At 44.5% G+C, this 10,394-nt stretch overlaps 1 protein-coding gene across 1 annotated transcript; it reads left to right on the top strand.

The window, feature by feature from the left end:
• Positions 1-2,793: 2,793 nt before the first annotated feature.
• On the top strand, positions 2,794-10,316 carry LOC129831100 (splicing factor 3B subunit 4-like). The gene is made up of 6 exons (XM_055894133.1): positions 2,794-2,890; positions 3,735-3,863; positions 4,212-4,754; positions 7,341-7,508; positions 8,832-8,993; positions 9,340-10,316. Exons 1-6 carry the CDS (start codon positions 2,857-2,859, stop codon positions 9,510-9,512), a joined length of 1,209 nt encoding a protein of 402 aa, XP_055750108.1. The 5' UTR covers positions 2,794-2,856; the 3' UTR covers positions 9,513-10,316.
• Positions 10,317-10,394: the final 78 nt, after the last annotated feature.

Below are 10,394 nucleotides of genomic sequence, written 5' to 3'. Positions count from 1 at the left end.
CCCTCACTGATTCCAATGTCATCCGTTATGAAAGAATGAAAAGAAAAGCATAATTTTCTGGCGCACTGACAAAAAGTCAGTTCTCCTAAAAACCCAGAATCTCTGATTGTCTGTTTTTCCACTAAAACAGACTCCAAAGTGCCTTTCTACTATCTTACTTCAAGTCCCAGAGTCCTTTTCTTCCTCTTCCCTGATGACCTGCATTAACAGAGCTACGGTGAGGATGTGGGGGAGGGGGGATCGTTGAAGCCCACAGACACAGTGGGGGTGCTATTACTGCGGAGCTGTGGCTCAGGCACTGTGCCTCCCAGCTGACGGATAGAGTTGCACATAGGACAGGGGTAGTCCGAGAGGCCCTCGATGTCCTTGAAAGCCTGGTTAATGATGCGGGCCCTGCAATGGTCACAGTAGAAGTGTCCGCAGACCAGGCGCTGCAGCCGGGCCTCGTAGGAGATGCAGTTCTGGCAGTGCGGAGGGTCGAGGTCCAGGGAAAGACTACAGGTCTGAGGGCTGCTCTCTTTGGCAACATGTACCACTGTCGCCTCTGCTGGCGAGCTGTTTCAGGGGGAAGAAGGAAACCAATGTTCATTACCTCTTAAGACCTAGCTACCATTAATTTCAGCCTTTTAATATACAGTTTACACTCCCGTACGTATTTATTTGGACAGTGAAGGTCAAACTTTTAATTCTCTATACTCCAGCATTTTGGATTTGAGATCAAATGTTTCGTATGAGGTGACAGTGCAGAATGTAATCTTTTATTTTAGTGTATCCATTTAACCGTTTAGAAATTAAATCACTTTATGTATCTAGTCCACACATTTGAAGGTGTCATAAGTATTTGGACAAATTCACTGTATTCATGTTTCCAAAAGTTTTGTATTTAGTCCCATATTCCTAGCATGCAATGACTACATCAAGCTTGTGACTCGACAAATTTGGATGTATTTGCAGTTTGTTTTGGTTGTGTTTTGGATTATGTTGTGCCCAATAGAGGTGAATGGATAATAATGTACTGTTTCATTTTGTGGTCGCTATTTTGTAAATAAGAATAGAATATGTTTCTGAACGATCCTACATTTATGTTGATGCTACCATGATTATGGAAAATCATGAATGAATCGTGAATAATGATGAGAGAGAAAGTTACAGGCACTAAGATCCTATCTCCAAGACATGCTAACCTCTCACCATTACCAATAACAGGGGAGGTAAAACAGATATGTATGAAAGTACCCTAAAATGAAATGTGACATTCTATACTGTCGCCTCATATGAAATATGTGATCTCAAATCCAAAATGCTGGAGTATAGAGCCTAATTGAAAGTTTTAGCTTCACTGTCCAAATGAATATGCTATAGCTTTTAAACTGAACATGCAAATGTGACTACTTGACAACTCTAGTTCAACAAAGTGTCTGAGTGAGTGAGAAAAAGGACATTGTCAGGTCACCTCCATTCTACAGGCCTCCATTTTATGCCAGGGAGATTACATTCAGTATATTTTTGGTTGTGTATCAGCTATAACTCAATGCTTGTTCAAGGATTTTAGTCAGTTAAAGTGTTGGTAACCTAAACTAAAGTTAACTATCAAAAATAGAAGAGTTCATATTCCATGTACTTTTTACTATAACTCAATTTGTCTGTGCATTACATAGCCTAAATTGCGCAAAGTGGCAACCACTCACCTCTGAGCAGTAGATTTTGCACGTCGGGAACAATCAAAGCCCATGGCAGCAAGGAGTCCACGCATAAAGTCCATGTGAGACTTTTCATGATACCTCTGGCAAGACAAAGATATGAATTATTTGTTCTGTTTGTTGTCCATTGTCTCAATAAACCAAGGAGACTGTAGCCAAAGGAGCCTGTATCCCATGTACCTATTACTCAAGTTGTTAGTGATTCCTGTAACATTGACTTGAAACAACTATTTAAAGAGTCAGTTAAGTAAACAAACTTGTTCTGAAACCGGCACAGCCAGGTATGTGGCCACTTTATCTTATCCAAGAAGTCACGCTCAAGTGAGATGTAAACTCGAGGAGCCTGTTTCACAGGTGTTTCCATTAAGACAGTCACTGTTAGACAGCCATTGACAATTACACAGAAAGAGATACCATTATAATACATTGTCAAAACAGGCAGAGACAAAGGTATAGGCCTATGAAAATGTTACAATGTATTTGTAATTATGTTCCAGCCCCCCGACCATCTGCTAAAGAAATAAATTGGCCAGCAGCTGAATCTAGTTGATAATCCATGCTCTACAGGGCCAATCCACAATTCAAACAATAACAAAGCAGATCCCCCTCCCCCCTATCGCCCGCCTCTGTTTTCGTAAAAAGTTGAGGGATGGGCCTGAAGAAAGGACTGACCATCCATGATATCAATATTATAGTTTTAACCATGTTTTGAGGCTATACAGTGTTTGTTTACATTTACATTGTTTGCAGACATTGGAGTAAAACAAGCTTATATTTTGGGTTCTGATGTGGTACGACTAAGCTCATGAGGCATTCATTCATACGTTTATTCTTCAAGACTCAATGGGTATATATCATTAATTTATATGTCCAAAAATGGATGTACTAACTGTAGTTTGACCCTATAAAGAATGCACGATTCAGCACGATATTGGCCAAAAAATACAGAAAATAGTGAAATGTGATATTAGCAGAGTGTAGTTTTAATAATATGTGTGTGGGGGGCAGCTGCATCTTGAATGACAGCTCACCGGTACAGACAGCCCACCACTAGAGGGCGACTTGAACTAATTGCGTTCTTTGGTTTTGCCGGATATGTTTCTTGCCCAACAGATAAACAACTTCCGCATAACGCTGCCCTCACGCCGGATTTAACATGGCGGCGGGACCGATTTCGGAGCGTAACCAAGGTAGATACGTCTTTATATTTTACTATAAACTTCATCAAACGTATCCATACGAGTAGTTTCCATTACATCTGAACCAATGGCCTGAAAATTATAGCTATAAATCTAGCTGAATGAAGACGTAGCTAGCCATATGCCTTGCCTGTGTGACTCAATTCCATTGCCAAACAAAGCTCGTTTACAAGCCAACGTTTGCCATATGTATTGTAACACGCTAGATAGCTAGCTATGTATTTTTATGTCGTGCCAGACTCGTCCGATTTGTCTCTAATGAATCTGCCGGGCTATGAATGGGTAGCTAGCTAGCTCAAGGCAGGGCCATATATCTAAATATATGCTAGCTGGACATGTTCCTAGCCTTGGTTGACTTCGCGCATTGGGCGCACACAATTTTTACATTCAGCAACATTTAAGTAATTCCGCAGATAATCTTATCCATAGCGATTTTTTTAAATATATAATTTTTTGTCACACACCGGATAGGTGCAGTGAAACCGGGGACCTTTCGGTTACTGCCCCCAACGCTCTCAACCGTTAGGCTTCACCCTACTTACCGTCCCTGTCTTTGGCAAAACTGCGCTCGTTTTGCAGGGTTTGTGCTCTTGAACCAAAGACGTGATGTAACTGCAGCGTATGCGTGGAAATGTAATGCTTTCTTGTGCACTGCTCGGTAATGTAAGTAATAGGAACCGATATAGCTTCCAACATAGAAGTGTTGCTAAAAACAGGTAACGGTAGTCATTTCCGCACGACTTGAAAATATCTTGTATGGCATGGAACCATAACAAGGTTTAATGTATGGGCTTATACCCATCCACTTAATGTTTTGCTCTCTCTGTCACGTTAGATGCCACTGTGTATGTGGGTGGTCTGGATGAGAAAGTGGCTGAGCCATTGCTGTGGGAGCTCTTCCTACAGGCTGGGCCTGTGGTCAACACACACATGCCCAAAGACCGAGTCACTGGACAACACCAAGGTAAGTAACACACACACTCATAAAAAACGCATTGGTAACAAAACGGACACATACCATCAGTAAGACCAACCAGATATGCTACACTTTGTTGTCTAACCCCAGGGTTTCTTTCACATGGTGAGGTGGCGCACTCATGTTTAAAAATAAGAACTTTGTAAAACTAGCCTATGCAAAGAAACAGATCATTGTAGATGAGGTCTATGCTATAAAAGCAAACGCATCACTCATGTCATTTTTGGAGACTCATTTAGAGACAAATACCCTGTAAAAAAAAAAAATGCTGATCAGAAATATAACTGTTAGTCTTATTGAATGTTATTCTTTCCTCTGTCCCCACCCCTTCATAAGGCTATGGCTTTGTTGAGTTCCTCAGTGAAGAGGATGCGGACTACGCCATCAAGATTATGAACATGATTAAACTATACGGCAAGCCCATCCGTGTCAACAAGGCCTCAGCGCACAACAAGAACCTGGATGTTGGCGCCAACATCTTCATCGGTAACCTGGACCCGGAGATTGACGAGAAACTCCTCTACGACACGTTCAGCGCCTTTGGGGTCATACTCCAGACGCCCAAGATCATGCGCGACCCGGACACTGGCAACTCCAAGGGCTACGCCTTCATCAACTATGCCAGTTTCGATGCCTCTGACGCGGCCATCGAGGCCATGAATGGCCAGTACCTGTGCAACCGACCAATTACGGTGTCATATGCCTTCAAGAAGGACTCCAAGGGTGAGCGGCACGGCTCGGCTGCTGAACGCCTCCTAGCTGCTCAGAACCCGCTTTCGCAGGCTGACCGGCCGCATCAGCTATTCGCAGATGCACCGCCTCCCCCCTCTGCCTCGACGCCTGTCCTCACCACCCTGGGACCTGGGATGTCCATGCCTGGTAAGTGTGTGTGTGTGTGCACCAGGGTTAAAGAATTTGATTTCAGCTTCATCAATCAAATCAAATGTATTTATAAAGCCCTTCTTACATCAGCTGATGTCACAAAGTGATGATCAGAAATCCAGCCTAAAACCCCAAACAGCAAGCAATGTAGATGTAGAAGCACGGTGGCTAGGAAAAACTCCCTAGAAAGGCCGGAACCTAGGAAGAGACCGAGAGAGGAAACAGGCTATGAGGGGTGGCCAGTCCTCTTCTGGCTGTGCCGGGTGGAGATTATAACAGAACATGGCCAAGATGTTCAAATTTTCGTAAATTACCACCGGCGTCAAATAATAATAATCACAATGGTTGTAAAGGGTGCAGCAGGTCAGCACCTCAGGAGTAAATGTCAGTTGGCTTTTCAGGGCCGATCATTCAGAGTATCTCTACCGCTCCTGCTGTCTCTAGAGAGTTGAAAACAGCAGGTCTGGGACAAGGTAGCATGTCCGGTGAAAAGGTCAGGGTTCCATAGCCGCAGGCAGAACAGTTGAAACTGAAGCAGCAGCGAGAGAGATAGCAAGCGAACATACTTAAATTCGTACGGGACACTGGATAAGACAGGATAAATACTCCAGATATAACCGACTGACCCTAGACCCCAGACACAAACTATTGCAGCATAAATACTGGAGGCTGAGACAGGAGGGGTCGGGAGACACTGTGGCCCCGTCCAACGATACCCCTGGACAGGACCATACAGGCAAGATATAACCCTGACCACTTTGCCAAAGCACAGCCCCCACAGCACTAGAGGGATATCTTCAACCACCAACTTACTATCCTGAGACAAGGCCGCGTATAGCCCACATAGATCTCCCCCACGACATGAACCCGCGGGGGGGCGCCAACCTGGACAGGAAGATCACGTCAGTGACTCAACCCACTCAAGTGACGCATCCCTCCTAGAGACGGCATGGAAGAGCACCAGTAAGCCAGTGACTCAGCCTCTGTAATAGGGTTTGAGGCAGAGAATCCCAGTGGAGAGAGGGGAACCAGCCAGGCAGAGACAGCAAGGGCGGTTCGTTGCTCCAGTGCCTTTCCGTTCACCTTCACACTCCTGGGCCAGACTACACTCAATCATAGGACCTACTGAAGAGCTGAGTCTTCAATAAAGACTTAAAGGTCGAGACCGAGTCTGCGTCTCTCACATGGACAGGCAGACCATTCCATAAAATGGAGCTCTATAGGAGAAAGCCCTGCCTCCAGCTGTTTGCTTAAAAATTCTCGGGACAGTAAGTAGGCCTTCGTCTTGTGACCGTAGCGTACCTGTAGGTATGTATGGCAGGACCAAATCAGAAAAGATATGCCCATGTAATGCTTTGTAGGTTAGCAGTAAAACCTTGAAATCAGCCCTAGCATTAACAGGAAGCCAGTGTAGAGGCTAGCACTGGAGTAATATGATCACATTTTTTGGTTCTAGTCAAGAATCTAGCAGCCGTGTTTAGCACTAACTGAAGTTTTTTAGTGCTTCATGTACAACCATCAAGATTAATTGTCAGATTCAACAGAAGATCTCTGTTTTGTCCGAGTTTAAAAGTAGAACATTCGCCGCCATCCACTTATGTCTGAAACACAGGCTTACAGGGAGGGCAATTTTGGGGCTTCATGGGGTTTCATCAAAATGTACAGCTGTGTGTCGTCAGCATAGCAGTGAAAGTTAACATTGTGTTTCCGAATGACATCCCCAAGAGGTAAAATATATAGCGAAAACAATAGTGGTCCTAAAACGGAGCCTTGAGGAACAACGAAATTTTGTTGATTTGTCAGAGGACAAACCATCCACAGAGACCAACTGATATCTTTCCGACAGATAAGATCTAAACCAGGCCAGAACTTGTCCGTGTAGACCAATTTGGGTTTCCAATCTCTCCAAAAGAATGGGGTGAGCGATGGTATCAAAAGCAGCACTACGTTCTAGGAGCACGAGGACAGATGCAGAGCCTCGGTCTGACGCCATTAAAATATAATTTACCACCTTCGCACGTGCAGTCTCGGTACTCTGATGGGGTCTAAAACCAGACTGAAGCGGTTCGTATACATTGTATACATTGTTTGTCTTCAGGAAGTTGCGCAACAGCTTTTTCAAAAAAATTGGATAAGAATGGGAGATTCGATATAGGCCGATTTAGTTTTTTATATTTTCTGGGTCAAGGTTTGGCTTTTTCAAGAGAGGCTTTATTACTGCCACTTTTAGTGAGTTTGGTACATATCCGGTGGATAGAGAGCCGTTTATTATGTTCAAGCACAGGAAGCAGCTCTTTCAGTAGTTGGAATAGGGTCCAGTATACAACTTCCTAAATCCTTCAGGTATTTTGTGGGGGTACTTAGATAGTAATCATATAGTCAGACCGTGCTCCGTAGATTTGTAAGAGTAAGAATGACAAAAACGTGTTTTTCCTCACAGTGTGAAAATGTGATGTTGGCTTCACAATACCTTGATTATAACTTGTTCCGTAACACCAACACAACATTAAAATATCTACATCAAGATAATTTCAATTCAGCTTTTTTGTTGTTGCAATTTCTCTCTCTGATCCTAATTTCCAGGCATGCCCCCTCCTGGTGCCTTCCCTCCTGTGCCACCCCCTGGATCCATGCCTCCTGGCATGCCCCCCGGCATGCCCATGCCCCCGGCCCCAGGGACACCAGGACCCCAGGGAGGGGGCTCAGGCCCCCCACCCGGCCCGCCACCCTTCCACCAGGGCATGCACCCGGGTAAGTCACTCACCCCGACCATATAATTGGATTGAGTACAACAGTCAGGAAAAGCTTGCCCAGGTTGTTAAATATTGGAGTTTAAATTGTAGTGTGTGAAATGTTAAGGTACTGCTATTTCTGGTAAGGAAAGAGAACATGTGTGTGATGGGTGCATTAATAAAAGTATGTGGACACCTGCTCGTCAAACATCTCATTCCAAAATGTTGGGCGATTATGCCTGGCTCGCAGCCTGTGTTCCGATTCATCCCAAAGGTGTTTGATGGGGTTGAGATCAGTGCTCTGTGTAGGCCAGTCAAGTTCTTCCACACCGATCTCATCAAGCGATTTCTGCATGGGCCTCGCTTTGTGCATGGTGGCATTGTCATGTTGAAACAGGAAAGGGCCTTCCCCAAACGGTTGCCACAAAGTTGGAAGCACAGAATCGTCTAGAATATCATTGTATGCTGCAGCGTTAAGATTTCCCTTCCCTGGAACTAAGGGGCTTAGCCTGAACCATGAAAACCAGCCACAGACCAATAATCTTCCTCCACCAAACTTTACAGTTGGCACTATGCATTCATGCAGGTAGCGTTCTCCTGGCATCTGCCAAACCCAGATTAGACCACCAGACTGCCAGATGGTGAAGGGTGATTCATCACTCCAGAGAATGTGTTTCCACTGCTCTAGAGTCTAATGGCGGCGAGCTTTACACTTCTCCAGTGTGGCTTTGCCATGGTGATCTTAGGCTTGTCATGGCCGACGAACAGTTGTTGTGCTGAGATTGCTTCCGGACGCAGTTTGGAACTCGGTAGAGAGTGTTGCAACCGGGGACAGCCGATTTTTACACGCTTTAGCACTCGGTGGTCCCGTTCTGTAAGCTTGACTGGCCTACCACTTTGCAGCTGAGCTGTTGTTGCTCCTAGACATTTCCACTTCACAGTAACAGCACTTACAGTTGACCGGGCAGCTCTAGCATGTCAGAAATTTGACCAACTGGCTTGTTGGAAAGGTGGCATCCTATGATCTTGCCACATTGAAAGTCACTGACCTCTTCAGTACGGGCCATTCTTCTGCCAATGTTTGTCTATGGAGATTGCATGGCTGTGTGCTCGATTTTATAGACCTGTCAGCAACGGGTGTTGGTGAAATAGCCGTAACCTCATTTGAAGAGTTGCCCATATACTTTTGGCCATGTAGTGTATATGCAGTCATGCGTGCATGCATTTTACATATGGGTGGTCCCGGGAATCGAACTCACTATCCTGGCGTTGCAAGCGCCATGCTCTACCAACTAAGCTACTGAGGACCACCACCACCAATTATATTGTTCATGTCCAACAGGAATGTCCCAGATGTCTATGCACCCTCATGGCCATCCCCCAGGTATGGTGCCTCCACCGGGCCCCCCAGGATCCAACCAGCACCGGGCGCCTCCACCCCCCGGCATGCCCCCTCATCCACACATGGGCATGCCACCGAGAGGGCCCTATGGGCATCCCATGGGTAAGTGCTGTGCCTTCACAAGGCTAGGGGTCAATTCAACTCAATAAGGTTCAGTAGTTAATCTCAGTCTCCTGATTCATGAAACCAAAAGTGGTAAATTGTTTTGCATCGCAATTTTTCTTAGTTTAATGCTACAGTCTGCAATTGGTACGTCCATGTTGGACTTTAAAAAAAAAAAAGTATTGTAAACAAACATTTTTACATATTTGTCTAAAGGGACACAAAGACATTTATAAATTGTATGGATATCCAAGAGGTTTGTTTCCTGATATCCTTGTTGAAATGTGCTGGTGTATGAGATATCTAATTGTGTGAATCCCTTCTCTCTCTCCCCCCACCCACACAGGTCACCCCATGCATCCAGGCATGAGAGGACCCCCTCCCCCCATGCCCCCACCAGGCTACGGTGGGGGTCCCCCTCGTCCGCCTCCGTTTGGCTTCCAGAGGGGGCCTCCAATGCCACCGAGGCCCCCCGGCGGCCCACCTCGAGGCCCCATGAGAGGACCAATGCCCCCATAGACTACGGAGGACCACAGCAAGGCGCATGACCATGCTTTCATTTAGCTTTCTTTTTCTTTATTTCAAAGTACAATTTGGAGACGTGGTGTAGCTCCATTATTTTTTTTCTTAATACATTTTTAAAACATTTTCTTCACTGTACAGATCCTGAACAAAGGTTCGGAATAAAGGTTTTTAATACAACAAATTGGGTCTTTCAATTGATGTCGAGTGATTTCAGTTTTCTTCGATGAGATTTAATTCAGAACATGCATCATGTCAATTAACTTGTGCTTTCCTAGTACAAACATAAGACACAGCATGTAGTTGATCTCCTGAATAGGTTAGAAACTCCAAATGTGATCAAAAGGCCAGTTGTTTGAGACCATTGGTAGCCAGCAGAGAAGGTGAGGCATGTCCATAATGACAAGATGAATGAGAAGGTTATGTTTTGACCAGACAAAGCACAAGTCAGTTGACAGGTTCCAGACCAAATATAAAATAAAACGTATTTGCCTATATAAACCTTAAGTCTTTTTTATAAACCCCCAAATACAATGTTGCTATAGGCAGTGCTTTGAGTAGGTTACAAATATTTATATATGCTTCCAAACTAGAAAAAAAACATTCATATCTGTGCTGCCTCCATGTTGAATGTGGTTCTCACTCAGTCTGTTGCCATGGTTATTGCAGATACCACTTGTCTGATGTTGTGGAGGAGGATGTATAGGGCTGCATAATCCTACTCTGATATTTTAAGCAATTTTTGATCATTTAAATGAAGGATATTGATTCTTGAAGATTAAAATTGGTTGATACCACCAAGACTGAAATCGGCTGAAAATGTGTCTTTAGAATCATCAGAAATGGACACAAAGTTCTTTGTGGCTGGACCCAACCTAG

The sequence above is a fragment of the Salvelinus fontinalis genome, chromosome 32 (genome assembly GCF_029448725.1).
Source record: "Salvelinus fontinalis isolate EN_2023a chromosome 32, ASM2944872v1, whole genome shotgun sequence".
In the NCBI taxonomy this organism is placed as follows: domain Eukaryota; kingdom Metazoa; phylum Chordata; class Actinopteri; order Salmoniformes; family Salmonidae; genus Salvelinus; species Salvelinus fontinalis.
The sequence above is the reverse complement of the archived record's forward strand: the minus strand, read 5'-3'. Positions and strand labels throughout refer to the sequence as shown.

Excerpts from the sequence above, each read along its gene's own strand:
- LOC129831100 (XM_055894133.1), top strand. The coding sequence starts at position 2,857 with ATGGCGGCGGGACCGATTTCGGAGCGTAACCAAG. Across the intron at positions 4,755-7,340 it reads ACCTGGGATGTCCATGCCTG|GCATGCCCCCTCCTGGTGCC; the intron begins GTAAGTGTGTGT and ends CCTAATTTCCAG. Across the intron at positions 7,509-8,831 it reads CCACCAGGGCATGCACCCGG|GAATGTCCCAGATGTCTATG; the intron begins GTAAGTCACTCA and ends CATGTCCAACAG.